Below are 26317 nucleotides of genomic sequence, written 5' to 3'. Positions count from 1 at the left end.
TAAAGCTGAGAAGCCATCCTCCCACAGAAAATATTTAAAAGCGAAGACAAAAATAAAGAACAGCGCTCTTCAATCCTCAACATAAACATTAGGGAATGATTCCCAAATCTTACTTTTGAAGGGAGAAGCGCGAGTCTAGCACTATTTAAGCGTTCGCAAAGTCTTTGACAGATTCATCGCTGACAAACTGTATCAATTATTGATAAGTATCAATGCGATACTTAACTGACATACACGCCCTCTCGCTTTTAGGCAATTATTCCCTCCACCCGGGAGATGCGAATCAGCTTGACTTGACTTTTCTAAGCCCATGACGGCCAACTGAGACTCGATGACTTTTCGAGCTCCATTTGCTGAAACACTCCTATAGCTTGAATGTACTGAATTACTGCGATCAGTGACAGAAGAGATTGTGACATGACACTTTTAATCACGATCAAACAGATCAATGTGAAATTTTGTAAAGAATGAAGACATTCATTTGCGTCGGGAAGTTAAAATATTGACTTAACCTATACATACGTCTGTTTGGCAACACATAAACATAATATTTCACAGCCTTGGAGTTATTGGAAAATTTAATTGCTTGCCAACTGTGCATTGGGCTGTTTATCTATAACACATTACGGGATGAAAAGAAAAGGATTTGTAATGAAGCAACTTCTTTGGAAAACCTCTAAATTGCTACAAAGGAATCAGTTAAATCCCTTGTATTAATCACAATTGGAAGCACCTTTTGTTTACATCTGCAGATCCATTTTTTCAGCGTTAAGCATGACATTTTTAGATAGAATTTAGTGTAAAAGGCAAGGATTCTCCCCTTAAATTAGACACTGTTTAGGTATTTTTTGTACTCGTTTCTTCTGCAGTGCAGCCACAGCAAAATTTCAAGCCCCAATGTTTTGTTAGCTTCCTGTTTAACGTACATTTCACTGTACTCAGTTTCCAGTGTCTCCTGCAGATGTACCAATCCTTAATCTAATAGGCCCAGTACTGGGAGTTTATCTTTCAAAATTCCCCAAATATTTTTGTGTCAGACATGACTGTTCTTTCGATAGAGAAGAGAACGAAGTGTCAAATCGAAATTTACTCTAAGGTGAGGGGGGAGGGTAGGTAATCTCTAAATGAAGGTAGTCCTGCTAAGTTTCTTTGTTTATTCATTGGTCCTTCGACTTTAGTTTTAAATTGATTTTTAGACTAGGCGTAGCCGGATTTTATCATTCACGCGCAAAATGGAAAAGGAAGGTGATCGTAATTTGCAATAGTTCTGCTCGATCATGGCCTGTACAGTCAAGAAAAACACAAACAATGTACTGGAGAGTATTTTTTTATTGCTAGCACTAAACCTCCAGTCTCACCTACGATGTAGCAACAGCTCTATAATGTTTTGAAATGAAATCAAACTTCAGGAACACTTTTCTCTTTTAAAAGTTTCATGCGGAGACGCTACGTTAAACCTTGCCTTGTGTCAAATTTACAGCTGTTATAATACCTCTAAGTCTTATTCAAAGTAATGCTAACGTTAGGCAAGGTACATCAACATCAGCTTCTTCTGTTCGAGGAACAGAGATTCAACCATCTTTTTCCCCCCTCTCGACTGGACCTAAGCTCGTAGAACAGTCTTTCTCTTTCTAGGTCAAACAAAAAACTTTTTAGCCGATGGCATCGATATCTCTTTGTTACCAAAAGTGTATATTCGAAATACATGGCTAGCGTACTTTTCTTTCTTCAGAATATTCTACGAAAAAGCGTGATATAAATTCTCGTAAAAGGTATGTTGGAAAACCAAATGTAGGTCATGCAAGTTATCTAGGACTACAAGTAAATGTAGATGTTATCACTTAAATCAAACACTTGTGCAATATGTATACTTCACACAACAAAAGGACCATTTTACTTTCTATCGCTACTATTTGTAATGGTAATAGGACCGAGTAGAGTCCAACTCGGTCTGTAATCATACGAGCGATTGACAAAATGTCGATACTATTACATACAGAATTTGACGAAAAGAAGTCCTGTTATCAATTAATTACAGGTTTCCGATTACAGCTGACTGTTCGATTACACTGTCCTCTTATAACTGTACAGAATGATTTTTGAAAAATGAGGCTGCAAATGCACCAATAATATTTGAGGAATTTTTAATGGTTTTTGATTAAACCAAATACTAACAGATACGTCGTACCTAATTTTAGTTCGGAACTTTGGCTTGGCTTTACAATTTCAAGGCGAAAAGAGAAAGCTATTTTTGTTATACTAGTTGAAACCTTTTCCGGTTTTTTTAGTTGTCTTACTAATTTGTAATTTCTAATTATTTTCCTCGCCTAAAGGCTCGAAAATAATTAAAATCTTGGCAAGTCGTGAGTGAAATTACCTACTTACCTCACTCTTAATTATTTGATTACGATTACTTAAGCATAAGATTATACCTTTTAGCAGCGTTTGAAATGGCATTTGGGTTCTTGACTACTCCTGTATGAGAAGCATCCTTACTGTTTGGATTCAAATCTATACTGATCTTCTCTTAGGATCGGTAAATAGGGTCAGCGTGATGGTGCTAACTAACAGGCAATACTTCACACTCATAAAATCGTTCAGAATTTGTTTCTCATCGTTCAAGGTTGCCCCTTGTGATGATTGGTCCATGCGTAATGTCATCTTTCCAAATGACCCTATTGCTAGGATTAACCTTTTAACTCCCAAGATCTCTTAAGTAATTCTCCTTACTGTCTGCCATACAACTGTTATGATGTTAATTTGGAGAATTTGGTATTGAATCAACTAACAATTTCCGAATTGATATTTTTCTTTATTCTCATCACTTGTATGCTTAATATTGTATTGATAATGTAAGGAGAATTTCTTTCTTGGTCACTCATGGGGGGTAAAGGGTTAAACAACATTTGCTCAAACGGTTGGTAACATAGGCTACTTAAACAAGAAAACCGAATTTCATTCCTTTAACTTCAAAGTTGATGAGATTTGAGTTTAACTTCAATCCATTATCAGAGGTACAACGTGTGAAATCCGTCTGCGGGAAAAAATCATTACATCTCAAATTGTTTAGGCTTTTTTTTGTCTTTTTAGTCGTAGATAAGAGCCTCCTTTAATTTCGGGCCAAATTATACTTTTAGTGACTGCTATCAGTCAACTGGAATGCCAATCATACAGAGTTGAATTCTAATTCCGTCATCACTATATTTGATTACACGTATTTTTTTCATTTCAGAGTAATGTGATAGTCACCTGACCATGACCAGCCGTACTATAACAACATGCATTCTCCTGGTTGTTTCCATCGTTGTAAGAACCACCCCCTCCCCCACAGGAATCAAAACTAGCGACACCACTGCTTCCCCCAGAGTACCCTCCTCCTCCTCCTCCTCCTCCTCCTCCCAATCCATAAGCTCCACCTCCTCCACCAAACCCACCAACAACATTGTGATATACTGCTCTTCCACCCTTCCCTCCCTGTAGAAATCCCTTACCACCTTCTCCGCCGTTTCCCTTGGTCCCATTGGAATCCTTTCCACTTCTTCCACTGGAGTAAAACCCACCACCACCCCCTGAGAAAATAACAAACAGAAACCATTGATGATTAAGGTCGTAGAGTTTCCTTTTTTTGAATCCCTAATGTACCTATATCAACGTGGTCATACCTGTGTATGATGTATTTCTATTGAGCGGCCATCCGTTAGGTTTAATATTTTTACATGTGTCTATATTATCCCTATATGCATAAACTGGTGCTTTTCCTAGGTAGTCTCAGTGTTTATTGTTGTTTTGTTTGTTGGGACTAGGGCCGATTATTTAAATTTGAAGCATACATTAACACATTCATTAATGAGGAGCTGAGAGGTAAGGGATCATCACAGTATTATCTTACCTGAATAATAATCATCAACAATTTGAGCACCATGCCCATTGCTCCCCCCTGACCATGACTTGTATCCAGGATTCCCCATTGTATTTGTACTGGCGTCGCATCCTTTATGCCTTGACAAAACATGTTCTGTGCCTCCTCCGCCTCCAGCTATTATCAAAGGTGAGTCGGCTCCTCTCACTACAAATGTACCTCCACCACCGCCAGAAGTATAATTCCTCTTGTTTATTCCTCCTTCTTGACCTACAAGTATTTGAATGACCTCACCCTTGTTTAAGCAGAATGTTCCAATCATTCTTGCTCCTCTTCCACGGTACTGAGAGCTGTTAATCCATTGATCGTACCCTCCTGCTGCTCCCATTGCTTCTATTCTGTAGTCACCAGTGTACGGCACAGTCCACTGTTGAATACCTCTGGACAATGTAACTTGTCCGTCATGATCCTGACCTGTGTAATGACTGCCCAGCGATGTTGGACCATATCTTCCGGTGGCATTGAGATTTGTTAAAACAGCTTTGAATGCTGAAGGGCAAGAAAGGTTCAACTCAACCTCTTTTCTTGTCATAAGTTCTTTCGTTTATTAAAAAGCATAGTCAAGCTTTCTTATTACCTACTGTTTATTTTATTGGTTTGTCATCTTGATATGTCAAGTCACCATTCTATCAGTTTTAAAAGAGATGGTGAAAATATCGAGTGGAGTTTTGATTGGGTCTGTAAATACACGAACGATTAACAAAATCTGACAACGGTATAGCTGGAGTTTTCCTACGATAACTTTTCCGTCAGACATTTGTTTGTTTGTTTTTTTTTTACAACATAACACAATAAATACTGGGAACAATGGAAAAACAGCAAAGCTACCAAAAGCCAAACTGGATTTTGCGCGCCTTAGTTTTTCTTTTTTGGGTGCCTCGATTTTTAATTCGTTACCTTTAGGTTTAAGGAACATAAATTCTGGAGTTTTCATTTAGGAAAGCCCTGGACGATTATTACTTGTAATTACCTTGTATTTTTTTTAAATAGATTTTATCTTATATATATATATATATTTTAATTTCTTATTTCTGAGTTTTTAATTCTTAGTCAAAAGGACCTTGTTGATAACAGTACTTTTGTATTGAGGGGTTATACTGAATAAGTAATTCGATTACGATCATCATTATTATTATTCTCCGACTTTTTTTTTTGCTTCTATTCTTGTCTTTAACTGCTTTTACTCGCTCCGTTGTGACCTTTTGTTTTTGAGCGTGTTCTTGCCTTTTTTGGCCAAATTGAATGATGGTAGAATGAAAAAGGTTTGTAATCTAGGAATGCTACATTACTAAAAAAATATTGCAATGATCACTCTGAACTTAACCATGAAATTTCATCTTTCTCCATTAGAACCTTCTTTACATCTATAACTGTAAGACTTCTCGATATTATAAACACGGCCTTGGCATGGCAGTTATGGGTATTGTTAGAGCACGAGATGACACGAAGTATCCCATAGGACACGAGTATCGAAATGGAACAAAAACCAAAAATGGGTACAAAGTGTTATTCTTGCATCGTAACTGCTCGGAGGACATATGGAAATTTACGCTACGAAACTTAAACTGATATAAAGGACACATACATGAAATAGTAAATATGCTTGATGCAACGCATAGTGGTCCTCACCTTTTTCACAATGTTCTCCCTTGTAACCAGCCTGACACACACATTTGTATCCCTTGTCCGTAAATCCAACCAGGCAAGTTGCATTGTTATGGCACATACTGAGGCGACACTTGTTCTGGTGAAAACATATTTTGCCTTAAGACATGGTTTGATGCTACTCTGGTTGAAAGATTTATTGAATGTAACCAAAAAATTACAATTCATAGACGCAACGTTTCGAAACTCCTTTCTAGTGTCTTAATCAGAGGTGAGGAGAGGTGATGAGGAAGACACTAAACAGGAATGTCGAAACGTTGGGTCTATTAAACGTAACTTCTCGGTTACATTCATTAAATCTCTTAACGAGAGTAACACGAAACCATGTCTGATTGTCTACCTGATTGCCATGTGAACTTTGATATATATTTTGCCTTATTTTCATAAAATGATTAAGATGCTATACACGCTCGGATTGATAATAAATCTTTTGATATATTATGAGAACACAAAAAAGAGTACAAAAACTTGTACTTAAATGGTCTCAGATACGACATAGAAAAATTTTTCTGGCGTTATAAAAAGATCTTACAACATCACAGAAATGTTATGTGGCACTCTGGATCCTAATCAATCGGATAGCGTTATTTAGTACCCTGTGGCTCAAATGGACTGATCGTATAACGTAATGTGGCTATATCGATTGGCAGGTGTGGAAGAATGCTCTTGTGGTGTAAGGGAATTGGAAAAGTTTTAAAAAGCAGCGAGTCTTAAGTACCAGATTCAAGTGGTGTCGTTGAATAAGCTTCACCTGACTATTTTCAAGGGTCCTTGCAAAGATGAACCAGTGCAAGTAGATGGACATCACCATCATGGTTTCGCATCGTAAGGAGGAATCTTGAGCAAATCGTCTCATTGTCACGAATGCGACTGTGCATTTAATACAGATGATTATGATCATCATAATTGCGGAGGAAAGAAATGTTTCTCGTGTCATCGCCGTAATTGTCCTGGAAAACGTCAAAGTGACACTTCTTTTCAGATGTGCTGTGTATGTCTACGTTCGTTTTATGGAGAAGCTTATTATCGGTATCATTAGACTCGACCCAATCCTTGCGTGAATCTATTTGCAAAATGTACAAATAATTTTCCGAATTCTTTAAGGAAGTCGAAAACAGCCACAAGAAAGAATCAAAATAGGGATGATCGAAAATCCATAGTCGCGAAATATCGATGAGGAGTGGCCAAATGCCAAGTCTGTGGGGAATATGTCAACCTAAGTGTTACATTAAACAGGCAAAAACGAAAAAAAGACGAGTACGACGTTATGTTGAAGATTGTAACATCATCCTATTCTCTTGTGTTGAAAGACCGCTAACGATGAGAAGGCGCAGGAGTTTTGCGTTGAAAATTGTTCCGAAGAATTTTGTTTTCGACTTCTTGAATGAAGTGGCCGTGAGCGAAAATGGATTTGAATGGTCTGTCGAGGTATTGTTTCATAATCTTAAAGGATACGATGGGATGTTTGTTTTGGAAGAACTTTTCGACAGCATCGTATGGTCGAGAATCAAGTCTGTGTGGGAACCAAACTCCTATCTGTGACATCAGGCCCTATCACGTTCGACTCGTTTTATTTCCTTCCCCTTCTTTGACTTCGTTTCCTAATTTTTCACTCATTTGTTTAACACAAGTAAAAATCAAAATTACGACGGACTCTTGCCGCCTGCGACACGTTTTATCATAACGGTATGCGTCACGACAATCGATGAGAATTTGAGACCTGGTTCCATCATAAAATTCGACGGGATGTGAACTCTCATATATTTTAAGAAATGGCAGATTATTGCATCTGTCAAGCTCTTGAAAGTCGGATGTCAGAAATTCCGAAAACATTTACTCAAAAGGCCCAGTTTGATCCTATGGAACATTGTATCACTATTACCAGAGCTTGTAATATGCATTGGAGCAAACATCATCCTGGAACCACCTGGTGGTTGGCATGGGGTGCGCAATAATTAATCTACCAAAGCTTTGAAATGGTTAAAACGGATAGAACACATGCTGCGTTTGAATGACACCAAAGGAAGAGATGAAGATCGAGTTTCGCATGCTAGGAATCGAGGGGTACTTGCGATCGTGACACCTACGTGAGTCTATAACGTTGACGGATTCGATGCATACGAATTTCACGGATGGTTATGGTGCAGATGTCCTCGTTGTCATGCGATTTCTTCGGTACACCCTACTGTATTACGAGAGGAGTGTAGGAGACCATCTGTGAAGATAAGGCCTCGTTGAAACTGATGGGATACAAATTCATCGAGGAATGGGAAGATGACTGGGATTTTGAAGCCCTACATGATCTTCTGTCGGAGGGATTTTTTAAAGATCTAGTAGTGGTTAGGCCTTGAGTCCCCGTCATGCTTTTCATGGTGTAAGAATAGGAGCTGACTGTCTGTATCAAAAGACGGACGAGACAAAAGGGAGAAAGTTCATTACATCGATGTCACTTCCGAGTATCCTTTAGAGAACAAGTACAGACCTCTTTCCGTAGGAAATCCCCAAATTTTCACGATTTGACTCAAGACAATTCTTAACTTTTCAGATAGGCTAAGATCGACATTCCTCCTTCTGTCCGATTCTTTAATCCCGTCATATGATACCTGTGTGGTACCTGTATAGAACTTGAATAAAAGAAACCCATGCTACAACTCTGATATGTATCTGAACATACAAATGTAGAGCGTATTTTGACAGGCACGTGGTGCACGCCCAAGACTGCTAAAGTGGTAGAGAAAGGGAAGTGCAATTTGAAAATAGATGAAGTGTGGCATTCCCAGAAGATCAACGCGTCCAAGGATACAAATACTTGGTTAAAAATGAGGCAAGAAGCCAGTGGAGGACCATCTCACGTGCGAACAGAAAAAGAGTTGTAATAATACATTAATAGGACGAAGAGCACGAAAGAAACCAAGTAGAACCAAGACGTATTTCCATGAATCCAGCTCAACGATCCCTGGCCAAATTTAATTCGTTCTGGGGAAAAATTCGGTGAAAGATTAAATAAACTCGCCGTGACTTCTGTGTCTTCACTTCATGAGTACTTGGACCATCTCGACGATCGTGCCATGTATCACGCCACAGATTCCGTGATCCAGACAAGTTGACATCGAATTAGAAAGTCATCTAAGAGAGACGAGAAGTGAATTGCTTAAGGTTTCATGACCTCCTCAGCGTAGTTCTGAAACATACGTAGTTCTGTACGACAGCTCCACCTCTTTGAAACTCTAGTTATGGAAGCTGTTGATCTTGTCTGCAAACAATTGGTTTTGTCCTTCCCTGATAAAGTTTATGTTTCAATTTTTCCATTTTCCTTTGAATACGCGCAGATCGACATTTGTTCAGTTCTTCCTCCTCTTCTAGTTCTTCCTCCTCTTCTAGTCCTACACCTTCTTCTAGTTCTTCCCCTTCTTCTTATTTTTCCTCTTCTTCTTCCTCTTCCTCAAGTTCATCATCTTCTTCTAGTTCTTCATCTTCTTCTAGTTCTTCCCCTTCTTCTAGTCTCTCCTCTTCTTTTCCTCTTCCTGTAGTTCTTCCTCTTCCTCTAGTTCTTTATCTTCTTCTGGTTCTTCCTCCTCTTCTAGTTCTTCATCTTTTTCTAGTTCTTCCTCTCCATCTAGTTTTTCAACTTCTTCTGGTTCTTCGTCTTCCTCTAGTTCTTCATCTTCTTCTACATTTTCCTCTTCTCCTAGTTCTTCATCTTCTTCTACTTCTTCATCTTCTTCTAATTATTCCTCTTCTTCTTCCTCTTATTGTAGTTCTTCATCTTCTAGTTCCTCCTCTTCTTCTAGTTCCTCATCTTCTAATTCTTCATTTCCTGCTAGTTCTTCCTTTTCCTCTAGCTCTTCCTCCTCTTTAAGTTCCTCTTCTTCTTCTAGTTCTTTATCTTCTTCTAGTTTTTCATCTTCTAGTTCTTCCTCTTCTTCTAGTTCCCCCTCTTCTTCTGGTTCTTCATCTTCAAGTTCTTCCTCCTCTTCTAGTTCTTCATCTTCTTCTAGTTCTCTCTCTTCTTATAGTTCTTCCTCTTCTCGCTCTTCTTATAGTTCTCCCATCTTCTTCTAGTTCTTGCTCTTCTTATAGTTCTTCCTCTTCTTTTAGTTCCTCCTCTTCCTTTAGTCCTTCATCTTCTAGTTTTTCTCTTCTCCTACTTCCTCCTCTTCCTCTAGTTTTTCATCTTCTTCTAGTTTTTCTTCTCCTTCTAGTTGTTTATCTTCTTCTACTGTTTCCTCTTCAACTAGTTTTTCCTCTTCTTGTTCCTTTTCTTCTATTTCTTCCTCTTCTTCTAGTTCTTCATCTTCTTCTAGTTCTTCCTGTTGTTCCTCTTCTTCATCTTCTTCAAGTTCTTCATCTTCTTCTAGTTCATCCTCCTCTTCTAGTTCTTCATCTTTTAGTTCTTCATCTTCTTTTAGTTGTTCAGCTTCTTCTAGTTCTTTCTCCTCTTCCAGTTCTTCATGTTCTTCAAGTTCTTCATCTTCTTCTAATTCTTCCTCATCTTCTAGTTCTTCCTCCTCTTCTACTTCTTCATCTTCTTCTAGTTCTTCCTCCTCTTCTAGTTCTTCCTCCTCTTCTAGTTCTCCCTCTTCTTCAAGTTCTTCATCTCCTTATAGTTCTTCCTCTACTTCTAGTTCCTCCCCTTCCTTAGTACTTCATCTTGTTCTACTTTTTCTCTTATCCTAGTTCCTCCTCCTAATCTAGTTTTTCATCTTCTTCTACTTCTTCCTCTTCTTCTAGTTCTTTATCTTCTTTTGCTGTTTCCTCTTCTTCTAGTTTTTCCTCTTCTTGTTCCTCCTCTTTTAGTTCTTCATCCTCTAGTTCTTCCTCTTCTTCTAGTTTTTCATGTTCTTCAAGTTCTTCCTTCTCTTCTAGTTGTTCGTCTTCTTGTAGTACTTCCTCCTCCTCTAGTTCTTCATCTTCTTAAAGTTCGTCATCTTCTTCTAGTTCCTCCTCCTATTCTAGTTCTTCTTCTTCTTCTAGTTCTTCCTCTTCTTCTAGTTCTTTATCTTCTTCAATTCTTCATCTTCTTCTAGTTCTTCATCTTCTTCTAGTTCTTCATCTTCTTCTAGTTCTTCCTCTCCTTCTAGTTCTGCCTCTACTTCTAGCTTTCCTCCTCTTCTGGTTCTTCTTCCTCTTCTAGTTCTTCCTCTTCTTCTAGTTCTTCATCTTCTAGTTCTTCCTCTTCTTCTAGTTCTTTATCTTCTTCAATTCTTCATCTTTTGTTAGTTCTTCATCTTCTTCTAGTTCTTCCTCTTCCTCTACTTCTTCCTCCTCTTCTAGTTCTGCCTCTACTTCTAGCTTTCCTCCTCTTCTGGTTCTTCTTCCTCTTCTAGTTCTTCCTCTTCTTCTAGTTCTTCATCTTCTAGTTCTTCCTCTTCTTCTAGTTCTTTATCTTCTTCAATTCTTCATCTTTTTTTAGTTCTTCATCTTCTTCTAGTTCTTCCTCTCCTTCTAGTTCTGCCTCTACTTCTAGCTTTCCTCCTCTTCTGGTTCTTCTTCCTCTTCTAGTTCTTCCTCTTCTTCTACTTTTTCCTCTTTCTTTAGTTTTTCATCATCTTCTAGTTCTTCATCTACCTGTATTTCTTCATCATCTTCTAGTTTTTCATCTTCCTCTTTTTCTTCATCTTCTTCTAGTTCTTCATCTTCTTCTAGTTCTTCATCTTCTTCTAGTTCTTCATCTTCTTCTAGTTCTTTATCTCCTTCAATTCTTCATCTTCTTCTAGTTCCCCCCTCTTCTTCTCGTTCTATCTCTTCTTTTAGTTCTTCCCCTTCTTCTAGTTCTTCTTCTACTTCTTGTTCTTCGTCTACTTCTAGTTCTTCATCTACCTGTATTTCTTCATCATCTTCTAGTTTTTCAATTTCCTCTTTTTCTTCATCTTCTTCTAGTTATTCCTCTTCTTCTTCCTCTTCTTTCCTCTTTTTATCTTTAAGTTCCTCCTGTTCTTGTAGTTCTTCATCTTCTTATTTTTCATATCCTGCTAGTTCTTCCTCTACCTCTAGCTCTTCCTCTTCTTCTAGTTCCTCTTCTTCTTCTAGTTCTTCATCTTCTAGTTTTTCATCTTCTAGTTCTTCCTCTTCTTCTAGTTCCCCCTCTTCTTCTGGTTCTTCATCTTCTAGTTCTTCATCTTCTTCAAAATCTTCATCTTCTTGTAGTTGTTTCTCATTTTCTAGTTCTTCCTCTTCTTCTAGTTCCTCCACTTCCTTAGTACTTCATCTTCCTCTAGTTTTTCTCTTCTCCTATTTCCTCCTCTTTCTCTAGTTTTCATCTTTGTCTAGTCTTTCTTCTTCTTCTTCTAATTCTTCATCTTCTTCTACTTCTTCCTCTTCTTCTAGTTCCTCTACTGTTTCCTCTTCTTCTAGTTTTTCCTCTTCTAGTTCTTCATCTTCTTCTAGTTCTTCATCTTCTTCTAGTTCTTCATCTTCTTCTAGTTCTTCATCTTCTTCAAGTTCTGCCTCTTCTTCTAGTTCTTCCTCCTCTTCTAGTTCTTCCTCCTCTTCTTGTTCTTCCTCCTCTTCTAGTTCTTCATCTTCTTTTAGTTCTTCCTCTTCTTTTAGTTCTTCATCTTCTTCTAGTTCTTCCTCTACTTCTAGCTCCTCCTCCTCTTCTAGTTCTACCTCCTCTTGTAGTTTTTCCTCTTTTCTAATTCTTCCTCTTCTTGTAATTCTTCATCTTCTCGTATTTCAACTACGACTTTTTCACTCAAGGCGCCTACTTATCCAAACACTTAAAATTCATGTCTGTAGATAAAACTCGAATAAATTGGAATGTTTTGTTCAGAGCTATTAGATTAGCTTTTATGTACATCGAGAACTTATAGATGATTTATTTCTGCACGATAGGAAACTTCACTTTCTCCATTGTAAAACAACAACATCATGGGCGATTTCCACCAGGAAGAGTGGGCGTCCCGCTTGTAACAAGGATCCCCTATCCAACCTTATTCCATACCATTTTGTTCCATTGTGCACATCAAGAAAATTCATGGAGAGAAAACAAACCATCAACGCAGAAAAAGTACTATTTCTTTTTAGCAGCTCTTATTCCAGCTCTCATATTCGTCGGAAAAAACAAAAAAGCAGCCGGACAATTGTCAAAAAAGCCCAAAAGGCTGCGTCACCAAATAGAAAAATATGTTATAGAAAAATCAATTAAAAGAGCGCAAAATAAGGATGTAAGGAAATCCCAGAGAAAATCATGAAATCAAATTGTTTTCTTTACTTCCAGTGACATCATTTCCGCTAAAAATGTGCGAAGTCCTTATCGGCAGACGTTCTAGGGCCGCTAAAATGTAAGAATTGTGTGTAATTTGAAAATTATGGTATATGATTGGAAAACTTGCGTCACGTGGTACCAAATAACGGTAACTGATTGGTTAGAACCCAGAGTGCCGCATAACACAACCTATCCCATGTGCGTTATTACACTGCGAGGCTAAAAGAAACATTAATCAATTGATGCTTTAATATAACTAGGTTCTTTTAATTTTCCGCTTTGATTACCTCAAAAAAGGTTCTAATTGCTAAGACCGATCAGATCATTCATAGCACGAGCCCGAAGAGCTTTTTGCAGGTGCATAGGAATCGCGGCACTCTATGTCGTCGATTCATTCGGGACACCATTTGCTATTTTCCTCTCTATAAATTAATTCATTTGAACGATTTTTATTCTCAAGTTCCATTCGGAATAGACATTGCGATTCTGTGACTTTTTTGCGCGATTTACAAAAGAGGATTTAAAATTTGCAAACTCAAAAACCGAACTTTTTTTGCTTACCTCCATGCCCCTATACGTAAAGCCTTCTGTCGGTTTTAGATCATTTGGGTGTTGAACGTGGTCTGAGTCACTTATCTGACACAAAACTTTATCTTTATCTTCTGGTCCCATGTTGATTGATTTACATCTGTCTTCCATCATACACCTATTCTTGCAGTTACTCTGCATATGCATTCCGACAGGTAATGAAATATTTTTTAAAATATGGTTGACCAATGCATATCCATCCTCTTTTTCCATAAAATTGACTCGCCGACAGCTATCTATAAATAAGACAGTAGTGGATCATAAGTGTGCAAAACGGCTCTCTGAAAGATGCCAATAGAGTAGACTTTAACTGAATAAAACCTGAATAGATTCAAAGAAAATCGAGCAATCTTGGAGATTTGAGAATTTCTATGGACATCAACTAAATGGGCTGAAAATTCAGTCGATTTGGATTTTAGAATCTATCTACCAAACGTTCGGAGTGTGCATCGCTTTTCGACAGTCTTTGGTAGGGATATCGCCGTTCTATTGAAAAGTTTTTTCAATTTTGGCACTCACAGAATGTTACAAAACCTCACCCGACTTAGAGAACTACTTATAGGCAATGTTATTTATAATGTATAAATGGGGGGTAAGTTTCTAAAGAAATTGTAATGCTGCGTCTGCGGGAGAGCATAGCAAAGTCATTGTGTTTTATCAACTGAGTTTATAATGTAAATTTGCCATTGTAAAGGGTTTCGTCGTAGGTGTAGATAATATTTTGGTTGTTGCCACGCTCCGGGAGATTACGAGAGTGAAATTTCGAATTCTGTTCGCCTAACTTACTTTGATGCGTTAATATCTAACAAACATTCTAGTCAATTATCAGGAACATCCAAAAATCTACACACCCAATCAATTTGTTTCAATAGAGATAACACGCGAAAAATAAACCTCGAGTTTTTGACTTCCATAGTTATTCATAGTTTTTGCATCTCGTTTAGACGCGTGCCAATGCGATCATGCCACCACCAATGAAATATCAGATCCCCTTGAAAGTCTTGTGACAAAGAACTCCTTTGAGATTCTCGAGAAAGATCATTTCGCTAAACAGGGAAAACGAAATTACCGGCAGAAACAGAACAAAAAGAGGACAAAGCAGGCTAAGGAAAAAAAGAAAACTTCGTTTTTTCGATTTCTCGGCGACTATTCTCTTTTTGGCCGCGTCATAAAGACTCTTATGTTTAACTCCATCGACTCACAAACTCCTTACTCGCGGTAAATCATTAATAACCGCGATTTAATTGGGTGCGTCTAAGTTTTCGCCGCCAAAGAGGCAAAGTTGTTGCTTAGGAATAGAACATTTTCATTTTATTTACCTTTTATCAAAACGAGAGCGGAAAAACGAGTTCTTATACTCTCATAATGATGAAAGATAAAGGGTCGAGTGGAAAAGGATAAAGACCTCATTAAGCGGTTTTTCTTATTGATCATAAACAATTTTAACAATTGAAGCATTTTAGCCTCAGCATTTATCTGAATTCCAAAAACACCTATATTGCATTTCTTTTAACAGATACCTTCGTCTGTTCCTTAGAAGATGATTTGAACGAATAGTCTACCATTTCAAGACTGAGGCGAAGTCAAACACTCGTGAAACACCTGCATTTGAAATATTCGACAACATGCAGTGTGTTTCTCAGAGTTTGAATACCTATTGGGTACACAAGCATCACGACTCATTTTACAAATAAAATGGCTTTAGAACCATCCAAAAATAAGAAAGAAAATTATTGAGAGACAAAAACCCTTTATTTTTTTTTAATAACATTCCACTTATCGATATTTTTCCACACGTTACACTGGTCTCACGGTGTCTTATTCCTTCTGATGAATCATTTATTAGTGTTACTCGGCAAACTCTCGATCAGTTAGATCATTGTTACCAACCAGCAAAAAAGTGTTTCTTTTTTCGTCGAATTGTAGCTTTTAATTCGCATTTATTGCTTGTTTAATGATGGAATTGATCTGAATAAATTCTCATCAAAATTTAGAATTAAGGAAAACCTTACGGTTTACTTTCCTGTCACGACTGAGTTTGTTGCAACTCGTCTTAAACTTGTTTAGCTCCCTCTTAAATCGTGGCTACCGCTTTTTTATGAACTTCAGTAAGCTATACTTGCAAACAAAATATCATATTTCGTTGTGCTCAAGTTTCTTAGAAATGGTCACAGCAGTTTTTAATTCAGAAACTTATCACCCTATACGATGGAATAAGCTATTCAAATCATTATGCATTATTTTTTGGCCCTATCGCCAACTCGACTTAGCTTCCTTTAATTCCGGATTTTTCTGACTTCAAGAGTAAATTTTAATCAAACCTAGACAAAGCAATGTTAAAGTTAACTCACCTTGGTTCGCAACTGTCACGGTGTAGAACCAGCCTCCGAACAAGAAGAGGAAAGATCTGAAAGAAAACACTGGGCAGCAACGGCTCTCCATCTTAAGAGTCTTGTCAGGAAATATTTTCATCACTATTAGATGAATGCAGCAGCCATCAGTTGCCCATCTCTCGCACTGTCAGGGTATTAAAGCGCAATGCGCCGAAGTTTTATCCTTATTGCTATTCATTATTAATCAAAGGGCGGCGACACAAGTTTCTTATTTAAATATCTCCTCCAACGTTCTTTGTGCAAAAAATTTGCTTATTAGTAAGTACCTTACTTATATTTATAAGTATTTGCCTGAAACAATCATCAAAATAAAACAAGAGAACGAACAAAAAAAAAAAAAAGAAAAAAGGAAGATACTCGGAAAATTGTGTCGTTCTCATTTTGTTTTTAGATGTTATTATCACTGCTATTATCTTTAGATAGCTTCCCTGGGAATAACTAATTCAGAACTAAATTTCAGAAATGTAAGTCTTTTGTATTCTGCATTGGAGTAAAAACAATTCTGCAGTTTCATTAATTCACTGAATAATGATATTAACAATAAAGAGAACCTTGTTTTGTGTTTTCCCATTCATTTGGCATATGGGGCAAACACCGTCATTTCAGAATAATTACACAGCTATAAAATATATAGCTCTGGAAAGTCACAAAATGTGAACTGATTGGCCAAATCTTTTCCTTTGGGAACTTCTCCTACATTTTCAATCGCCAAAGAGGAAAATAAAAGTAATCAGAAGGAATCATGAAAAACCCTAAATTTTGGTGCACAAAATAATGGTAAGTCTGTTTATACGACAGGTGTAAATAATTATTTGAAAAATAACTATCATGTCGGTAGACGGTGTACCGAGTTTTTAGAATATCTGTCGCGAACATTATCTTAAAAAGTGCCAACGAATTCGTTAAATACTTTATTCCTTCTTGCAAAATATCCGTGGGCCTGTTGCTGTCGCCATTATTTATTTTCATTCTGCGAAGATTGCGCAAGTTTAAGAGTTTCCGTTTTAATTCAGTAAGTTGTTCATAAGTGAGTAACTTTGCAACCTTATCGAGGAGGCAAATTAACAAACGTTATGTAAAAAAACAAAGAAATGTTGAATTCTGTTTTGAATGTAGTTTTCATTACAGGAACAAAGAACCCACTACCCGAATTGCCCTGCTCGCAACGTGTGGTTTCGTAGCTCAGTTGGTGACGGCTCCTAGCAAGCAGCTGGAAGGCACGAATTCATTAGAGGCCTGAACGTTTTAGAAGTTTCTTCTCTACAACTACTCAAATTTGAGTTAAACCTGCGTGGATCATTTTTGCGCTTGAATGTCAGCTTTCCCTTTGAAATAAGAGCGCTTCAGTTGTTGTGACGCCTCAATAGACAGAGCTAAACAAAAGCATAAAGAATAACTCGCCGGGAATTCATTTGTTTGGTAAACAATTCGTATTAAAATAGAACTGTAATTATAGAGCCGAGTTTCAATGGTTTACTACCTTTAGTCTCTACTACAAGGAAATCTTAATTGTTAGTGACTTTATTAAACACTTTACAGTTTAATATTTTTCCTGGATTGTAATTTGACGAGATTTTTGCACATCTTAACTGTTTTGAGATTGACTTAGAATATAACGGGTTAAGAGTCTCTACCCCAGGCATATCAATCCCTTTCCTTGATGAATTTTAATCACGCATGAATGCTTTAATTCTTCCAGCACTTTTCTCAGAGGAGTGTTTGGTAGAATTATATCTTAGCGCGACGCGTTTCAGTCGCAAAATGAAGAGACCATCCACTTAGATCTGTCAATTTAGCTTTGCGATTACTTTGGCTGCTTCGCTTGTTTCTTTCTACTTTTCTCCTTTTTCATTTATATACCTTTTGGCAGGGATTCTTAGTTTCCACCAACGTGACTTTTGTCTTGACGACGGTTGCTATCCACCATGTTGGTGCCCAAGCAAATAGTTACAAATGCGCTCGTAGTAAGGTGTTAGTGAGAAAGTAGAAATGGTTCTTTGTGCAGTTTTCGGCTGTAGCAGCAGAAGTAATTGGAACTTGAAATTATCGAATACCATCAGTTATTAAAAATGAGTCTTCCTTCGAAGAAGAATTGACAACAGAGAGACGAGAATAGTGGATACAAGCGATAAGTCGCGGCGACGCGACATGAGAATAAAGGTAAATATAGACCGGCACGGACTCTCAATGTGGCTTTCGCGGTCGCGTCGCGTTACCGCCTTCAAATTACATTTTTGCTCTCAAGAGCATGTCTTAAAGAGATTTTCCCTTTTTGTAAAAGATGATCGGAGGTTTTGTAAAATTTGTTTTCAGCAACGACTGATTGTGTATCAGACTCCATTGTTCCATCAATATTTGTTTGACATTTTTAACTGCCGGGTGGGGCGTTGTAACGAAAGGCAATACACGTTCGTGACCTTTCAGCCTTTGTGTATTTTAATGGCCGATTGTCTAGAGGCAAGTTGACCCCTGACAGAGACATTTCTATGATGTTTTCTGAGTGCCTCTTGCTTTGAAGCGTTGCTTGAATTTCAAGCGGCCCTCTTCAAATGTTTATTTTAATTGGAAGAGTTAGTTTTAAGCTATCTTATTGCTTGCCTTTAATGAAACCATATTTTACGCCTGGTGGGTGGCACCACAGGCGGCCCAAGCTCACGTCTCGAGAGAAAGCCAACAATTAATTCATGAAGGCATCACGCGTTGTGTGACTCGGTGTTAAGGTTCAAGAGGAACTGTTGAAAATTGGAACTGGTTATAAGGAATAGTATGGGGAACGAAATATGGTCGATTTACAACGATAAATGTTTTGAAATATGGACATTTTACACGTACAATCAGTAAAACTTACTTACGTCCTGTGTGTCCGTTGTAGTTTCTGGCGATTTCTGCCGTTTTAAGCGTGCTTTACCATCACTGTTATTCCTGTCAAAAGACGAAGCACACTCCGATTTCGACCGCTGTTCACGCGGAGGTGGTTTGTTCCCCGAAAATCCTCCCGATCGGCATTTTTCTCAGCCATACTTTCCGATCTAAGATCATTGTACCCTCAATACCTTCAAAAGGAGTCCATATTTAAGGAGTGTAATTTCCGGACGTTTATCAATTTTTTTCTAAATTGAGGTTTCTGAATAGATAACACACAATGAATTGCAAGATGATCCTTAACTTTGGTATCCTTAATAAGTGAGTCATCTGATCTTGTAATGACTAAATCAAGGGTATGGCCACTGGTATGAGTTCCGCAATTGACATGTTGTTTCAGATCATATGACTCAAGAAGGTCTGCAAACCGCTTGGCATAAGCATTGTCAGTATCATCCATGTGGAAATTGAAGTCATCCGTTATCAATAAACATCCCGAAGGCTCAGCAGCAATTTGCTCTAGTAATCCAGAGAACTCTTCAAAGAAAAGCAAACAGGAGTTGTTGTCGGGTGGACGATGAATAACCAGGATCCTAATACACTGGAGGCTTCTGAGACGGACATCCATGAATTCAAATGACTGAAAAGTGTCACAAATTGAGGAGTTGATATTAAGATTGTCTTTAAATAACACACCAACTCCTCCTCCCCTGGAATGAGATCTTGGAATATGTAGGAACCTATAGCCGGTAGGACACAAAGTTCCCACTTCAACATCATTGGTATTTCCAGTAGCCATGTTTCTGCCAAAGCCATAATATCAATATCATTGTCCACAACATAGTCTTTCACTATCATCACCTTATTCTTAACAGATCTTACATTAAGCAGGCAAAGCTGAACACAGCAGGAAATATAACTGCGAGATACAAAATCAGTTTGTCGTTGAACATTTCTCAAGTTGTCCAAGCCACACAAACGCGGTGAAACACGTGTGGCATTAACAGGATAACAGTTTGTCGGACGTCGATTACCAATTACAACTGGAATAGCAGTGGGACCAGGATAAGTACTTACATCTCCGCTTTTAACTAGTGAAAAGTAGCAGTTGAGTTGTGATGATAATTCATTCTAGAGCGAAAGTAACCTTTTCGATGAAGTCGAAATCCAAGATGGCGGCTCGATCTCCACGTGGAATCCAGTCGTTTCAGGCTAGTTATTTCCCCCACAGAAGTTCCTGGACTGTCAAAGCCTAACGGTGCACAGGAAGCACAATATCAAATATTTCTAGATATAATTTCTTCTGGTTGAAAACCAAATAAAAGTAAAAGGATCATTAAAACTACAAAGGCGAAAGGGACACGTCTAACCGCTATGCTAACCGCTGACCTAGTGCAGGTTTTTCTGCAAGAACTAAAGCGAGCTGATGCTATATTTGCTTTAGGAAAGTTTTCTTTTCCAGTGACAGTTCACACGCCCGTAGGTGATCAGTATATCGTGTTTTCTGATTGCACGGTTTAAGTAAAAGAGGACGTTGTTCTTGGTGTTTTTCCTATGGAAAGCAGTCGAAGGTATCATGTGCTCTTCAGTCGTAAAGTTGTTCAACTTGTAGGCAAAACTTGAAATGACTATCGCCAAGAAATTGATGTCATTTGAGATTTAGTAATGGATAGATATTTTTTATATTTTTACTACTTTACACTGCAATTGGTCTAAAAATGTTGTATAAGTCATAAAAAACTGACAAATTACTTTCTTAAGATCTAGAAAAGTTTATAATATCGCCAAGTGTTCACTGTTGCACCTGTTTATGACTATGACTAGTGACTATCGAGAGACTATGAACAGCATATACATGGAAACTGTGACTAGTGACTATGGAGAGACTATGAACAGTATCTTGGTGGAGACTGTGACTAGTGACAATGGAGACTATGAACAGTATATACGTGGAGACTGTGACTAGTGACAATGGAGACTATGAACAGTATATACGTGGAGACTGTGACTAGTGACAATGGAAAGACTATGAACAGTATGTACGCGGAGACTGTGACTAGTGACTACGGGGTGACTATGACTAGTGACTATGGAGAGAGTGAAAATATTAGGATGCCCCACAAGTTGTCTGTTTTCAGGAATGAAGGGAATATAAAACGATAACGCAGTTTTGTTATTTATTTAGGAGTATTTAATTCTATGACGTGTCACAACCTACTCCTGAGGATTATTATGTCAAATATTTAACCCCTCAATTTCGACAAAAACTGGAACTTTTACTCATATTTTGTACACATAATTTGTTCCCTTCATTCCCACTCCATTCCGACAGTTTGCGGAAAGTCCGTACTTATTGTACGTGTTTCCGGCGTCCAGTCCACTCCAACATTCTCCGTAATACTGAATTCCAAATACGCGAAGGCCACGGTCCTTAGCGATCTCTGCGCATGCTCGAACGATTTTCGTCATGTCAGTCCAATCGATGTTGCCCCGGAAGTTTTTTAGTAGCAACGGGAGAGCGCGGGGAGTACTGTCTTTAAAACAACCAAGTGAATTGTACTCAACTGAAAAGAAAATCGTTCCAAATTAAAAGGATTATTAAAATATAATTCATTTGTGACTTCCTACTGATAAATCTTTAATTAACAAATCTTGAAAGTCGTGAATGACGCATGCTCTTTTTTTCAAAGTTTGACCCAGGGCAGACACTGTCACAAGTGGTAGAGTTGATCGGCAGTAGCCCAACACAAACAAGCATGCAGTTTTGGACATCAGAACCACCACATGTCTTACTACATGGGTCCAAGATAATCATTAGGGTAAAACCTTGTACATTTCCTAGCCTTCTCATGGCAGAAATCACCAGAAACTGCAATGGACAAATTTTCATATTTCGCAATATTTAGCGTCGTAAATCGACCATATTTCGTTTCCCAAACCAGTCCTTAAAACGTATTAAGTCAAAGGTTCCTCATGCAACCCAACACCGCGTAACATAATGCGCGACGCTTTCATGAATAAATACATACCTGTCCGAGAATTAATCTTTCGTCTTTCTCGAGACGTAGGCTTGGGACGCCTATGCTGAAACTCTCTAATTGCGAACGCAATAAAAACCCCAAGAAACCTCACCCAAGCACCCCGGGTTGTAAGACTGTATGCAAACGCGTTTTATTTTTCGACCACTGCTAGCGGATTACCTCACCTACCTGGGGTCCCCCATCTCCACATAAACAGGTCCTTAGCCTTCAAATAACATATTAATCAATCCACTACACAACGGATACCAACCACGAATATTGGAGGTGGGAAAAAGCAACAAATAAAATAATGATAATTATAATAATAATGATAAAAATGAAGCGGATGACGAGATATGTCAAAGTAAAAGATTCACAGGAGGAGATAACACACAAGCATGAAGGTAAACCTGAACTTTATTTAGAGCAAGTCTCAGCTTCTGGTTACCTTTTTTTCCACATTGTTTTCCCTTAAAACCAACTTGACACAAGCAAATGTATCTCTTATCTGTAAACCCATTTAGACAGGTTGCATTAGGAAGACAAGGGCTGCTTGAACATGGATTCTGCAAGGATAAATTTACCTTTAGTAGGATTTATTGTAGTAAAAACTCAGTATAACCATACCAAGGAAAATTGGAAAATGAATCTATCGTATTGTGTTCTATCCAATTATCGATACCTTTGAAGCCCAATACTGGTATCCTTCTTGGGGTTTAAGGTCAGCAGGATGTTGAATGTGATCAGAATCACTCAGTTGACAGACCCTGAATCCATTCTTGCTGGATGGGCCAACGTTAACAGACACACAGGTATTTTCCATGAGACACCTATTTTTGCAGTCGCTATCTGGCTTAATTCCCATGGATAAATATATTTGTTTGAAAACGTGCTGTTGCAGAGCATGTCCTTCAATTGGCTTCTCAAACATGAGACTTCGACTGTGAATACCTGCAACTGATTAGGTAGAGATATGATGACAAGCATGTTGGACCTTTTTTGCTTCAAATAGTATAACAAACTCTTCCACATTTCTGTTCCATGTTAAATCAGCAATGGTGTAATGGTAGGTTAGTCGTTAATTTTGCACAAATGAGAAATCGTCCTGAGAGGGAAAGTGCCGGCTAAAATATTGCTCAGCTCAAATATATCACTTGCTCGAGCCGTCCAGGAGATTATTGGCCCTCAGTTGTTTCTGTACGGACCCAGCGTTGTGACATTAGGCCAATATTCCCCAGTACGGCCCCCTCGCTCGGTTAGTAAGAGGTCAGTATTCAAGGCTTTTGGCTGACATTTCATCCTACGAGATTTCGTACGCAAAGCTACATATCTCGCAAAGTTGAAACAAAATTACGATATAATTTTACATCATAGGACTATATTTTTTAACTAGATAATTCTGAGGAAGAAAGAGACTGAAGGAGTCAAAGGTACGGGCTGTACAAAGATGTTTTTCCGAAACGGTATGGATTTACTTCTCGAAGTGTTTCTCTATGTAATTAAACAGTTCTGTATAAATTGTCACGTTTCCTTTAAATCGATCACATCATAAAATAATTGTGACAAAAAAATCAGCTTTTTCTTCGGAGTGTTTTAGGACTGAAATTTACCATTTCTACATGTTTTGGAAGAGCGTTGGATTTTAAACAGTGCTGTATGAAAATTTCGTTTTTCTCTCATTACTAATTAAAGCTTTCTTCATTATTTAGAAAGAAGATATTTTGTGGAATACAAACATATTCTTGCGATAAGATACAGCTTATTCAGTGGTATGACAACGAAGATGGAAAAAAAAAGTGAAAGGGGAGTTAAAGGAACAAAAAATAAACGTCTTTCCCCAAACGAGCGTACGCTGGGGTCCTCAATCTCCCCTCCCTCCTCTTCTTCCTTTTTTGATTGGAGCTATGTGAACTGAGCCATATTGACAAAATATTTAAAAAGCTGGAAAAACAAAGTGAAATGAAGCTAAGAGACGTAGAAGTGTGGCGTATCTTAAATGTTTACCGCAAGTTGGGAAAATATATCGCAAAGTTGATATAAAAGAAAAATTCCACCACCGGAAAAAAAGGAACCATTTACACCGAAAAAGAAACAAATGAATTTTGTCGAATTAAAGTTGAGAATTGAAGTCAAGAGCAAAATTAAGGTTAAATAGGAAGAGTCGATGAGGAAAATGAAAATTTCATCCTTAGTAGGTAAAGGAGACTTTCTTAATAAGAATTTAATTTGACTTTTTTCAGGCAGTCAATAAGTCGCATATTAAATTAAAGTTGCATTAAGTGAGGAGAGGAGTGAATTAAATTCTTTACCTTGGTTTCCTTCTGTAAAGCAGAGAAGCCATCCTCCCCACAGAAAAAAATTGAAAAGCGAAGAAAAAAATAAAGAACAGTGCTCTTCCATCCTCAACATAACATTAGGACATGACTCGCAAATCTTACTTTTGTAGGGACAAGCGAAAGTCTAGCACTGCTTAAGCGTCTACAAAATCTTCGACAGATGCATCGCTGACAAACGGTATCAATTATTGATAACTATCACTGCGATACACAGATGACATACACGCCGTCTCATTGTTAGGCCATTATTCCCTCCACTCAGGAGATGAGAATAGATTCGACTTGACTTTCTAAGCCCTTGGCGGCCAGCTGAGATTTGATGAGTTTTCGAGCCCCACTTATTGAAACACACTTATAACTTGAATATACCGAATCACGGCGATCAGTGACAGCGGAAACTGTGACATGAGACTTTCATCCTGATAAAACAGATCGATGTGAATTTTGCTAAGAACGAAACGCTAAGACATCCATTTGCGTCGGCAAGTCAAACTATTGACTTAATCTGTGCATACTTCGATTTGACAACACATAAACATAATATTTCACAGCCTTGGAATTCTTGGAAAATTTTATTGCTTTCCACTTGTGCGTTGAGGTGTTTATTTATAACACATCATTATTAGGTAAAAAAAAATTGTAATGAATCAACTTCTTCAGAAAAGAATCCGTGTAGTGCTCTAAAGGAATCAGTTAAATCCCCTGTGTTGATTGAAATGCATCTTTTGCTTACATTTGCAGATCCACTGTTTCAACATTACGCATGATTTTTTTAAAATTGAATTTAGTGTAAAAGATAAGGATTCCCCCCTAAAAGTAAGCAAGTCATAATTTACTCTAAGAAGAGAGATAGAGGGGGGGGGGGGGGCTTAATCTCAAAATGAAGGTAATCGTTCACTCAACTCTGTTATATGTTTCATTTGTTTATTTATGAGCCCTTGGTCTTAAGTTTCAAATTGAGTTTTACACTCGACTTAGCCGGAATTATCATTCACGCGCAAACAGAAAAGGAAGGTTGTGGATATTTGAACTAGTTCCCCTGCTCGATTATCGCTTGTACAGTCAAGAAAGTCACAAATAATATACCAGAGAGTTTTTTTATTGTTAGCTTTGCACTAAGCTTCCAGTCTCACCTACGATGTAGTAACAGCTTTATGATGTTTTCGAATGAAATAAAACTTCAAGAACACTTTTCTCAACCAAAAGTTTCATGAGGAGATGTTAAGTTAAACCTAACCTTGTGTCAAATTTACAGCTACTATAATACCTCTAAGTCTTACTCAAGGTAATGTTAGCGTTAGGCATAGTTATGTTAACATCAAGCTTCTTCAGTTCGAGTGAAACAAAGATTCAACCATCTTTTCCACACTCTCGATTGAACCCAATACCTTAGAGCAGTTTTTTTCTTTCTGGGTCAAACAAACAACTTTTTATCCGATGGCATCGATATCTCTTTGTTTATCAAAAGAGTATCTACGAAATATATGGTTAGCGTACTTTTCTTATCCAGAACACTCTACCAAAGTGCGTGATACAAATTCTATGACGAGAATGTGTATTCTCGTATGTTGGAAAACCAAACGTAGGTCACGCAGTTATCTAGGACTATATGTAAATGTAAATATTATCACTTAAATCAAACACTGGTGCAATATGTATAATTCACACGACAAAAGTACCATTTTACTTTCTATGGGTACTATTAATAATGGTAATAGGACTGAGAGGAGTCCATTTCGGTCTGTAATCATCGATATGATTACAAACAGAATTAGACGACAGGAAGTCCTGTTACCGATTAATCATAGCCATTTCCTGATTTCCGAACAAACAAATACACCTAGAACAAATATCTCCAGTGGAAACAATGTCTTAAGTTAAAAATTCCTCCATTTTGGAAACTCAGTTTTTTTCTTTCGATAAGTGGTTGTTGCTATGATAATTTTGATCACTTCTGTAATTGGTGGATTAGCTGAGGGGACTTAGCGTGATTGGCTGCTTCAGCTGTCCGATTACAGGTGTCCGATTACAGGCGACTGTCCAATTACACCGTCCGATTACAACTGTACAGAATGATTAATGAAAAACGAAGCTGCGAATGTACCAGTATTTTTTGAGGAAATTTTTAATGGTTATGATTAAACCAAATACGAACGTATACGTCGTACCTAATTTTGATCCGAAACTTTAGATTTCTTTTCAGTTTCAAAAGAAAATCGAGAGAGCTGTTGTGGCAACTTTTTTGGGTTTTTATCGTTGTCCTACCAGTTTGCAATTTCTAATTATTTCCCTCGCCGAAAGGTTCGAAAAGAATTAAAATCTTGACA

General features: G+C 37.8%; 2 protein-coding genes and 1 long non-coding RNA gene across 3 annotated transcripts; all 3 read right to left on the bottom strand.

Annotated features, from left to right (window-relative positions):
- Nucleotides 1-1593: 1593 nt before the first annotated feature.
- On the bottom strand, nt 1594-15879 carry LOC131786355 (leukocyte tyrosine kinase receptor-like). Its single transcript, XM_066167446.1, has 5 exons — nt 15731-15879; nt 13353-13615; nt 5549-5663; nt 3890-4408; nt 1594-3569 (listed from the first exon to the last, which is right to left on the bottom strand). Exons 1-5 carry the CDS (start codon nt 15849-15851, stop codon nt 3229-3231), a joined length of 1359 nt encoding a protein of 452 aa, XP_066023543.1. The 5' UTR covers nt 15852-15879; the 3' UTR covers nt 1594-3228.
- Nucleotides 9334-12562, bottom strand: LOC136281112 (golgin subfamily A member 6-like protein 22). The gene is made up of 7 exons (XM_066167317.1): nt 12516-12562; nt 11894-12230; nt 11580-11779; nt 11053-11285; nt 10298-10497; nt 9918-10161; nt 9334-9590 (listed from the first exon to the last, which is right to left on the bottom strand). The coding sequence occupies exons 1-7, from the start codon at nt 12560-12562 to the stop codon at nt 9334-9336; spliced, it is 1518 nt and encodes a 505-aa protein (XP_066023414.1).
- Nucleotides 15880-21121: 5242 nt separating the features above from the next.
- Nucleotides 21122-24127, bottom strand: LOC131782364 (uncharacterized). The gene is made up of 4 exons (XR_010717691.1): nt 23964-24127; nt 22337-22611; nt 22103-22220; nt 21122-21198 (listed from the first exon to the last, which is right to left on the bottom strand). It is a non-coding gene; the product is annotated as an uncharacterized lncRNA (long non-coding RNA).
- Between the last annotated feature and the right edge of the window lie 2190 nt (nt 24128-26317).

The sequence above is a fragment of the Pocillopora verrucosa genome, chromosome 5 (genome assembly GCF_036669915.1).
Source record: "Pocillopora verrucosa isolate sample1 chromosome 5, ASM3666991v2, whole genome shotgun sequence".
Lineage (NCBI taxonomy): Eukaryota > Metazoa > Cnidaria > Anthozoa > Scleractinia > Pocilloporidae > Pocillopora > Pocillopora verrucosa.
This window is presented reverse-complemented; position numbering and strand designations above follow the sequence as displayed.

Bases quoted from the DNA above. Each gene is read 5' to 3' on its own strand.
- LOC136281112 (XM_066167317.1), bottom strand. From the start codon at position 12,562: ATGAATTTTCTTGATGTGCACAATGGAACAAAATGGTATGGAATAAG. The intron at 12,231-12,515 runs GTTGGATAGGGG...AATTACAAGAAG, and splicing joins ACAAAATGGTATGGAATAAG to AGGAAGAATTAGAAAAGAGG. The intron at 9,591-9,917 runs AAGATGAAGAAG...AACTATAAGAAG, and splicing joins AGAAGATGAAGAACTTGAAG to AGAGAGAACTAGAAGAAGAT.
- LOC131786355 (XM_066167446.1), bottom strand. From the start codon at position 15,851: ATGAAAATATTTCCTGACAAGACTCTTAAGATGGAGAGCCGTTGCTGC. The intron at 5,664-13,352 runs GTAAGCAAAAAA...TGTTTTCACCAG, and splicing joins TTACGTATAGGGGCATGGAG to AACAAGTGTCGCCTCAGTAT. The intron at 4,409-5,548 runs GTGAGGACCACT...CTTGCCCTTCAG, and splicing joins GGGAGAACATTGTGAAAAAG to CATTCAAAGCTGTTTTAACA.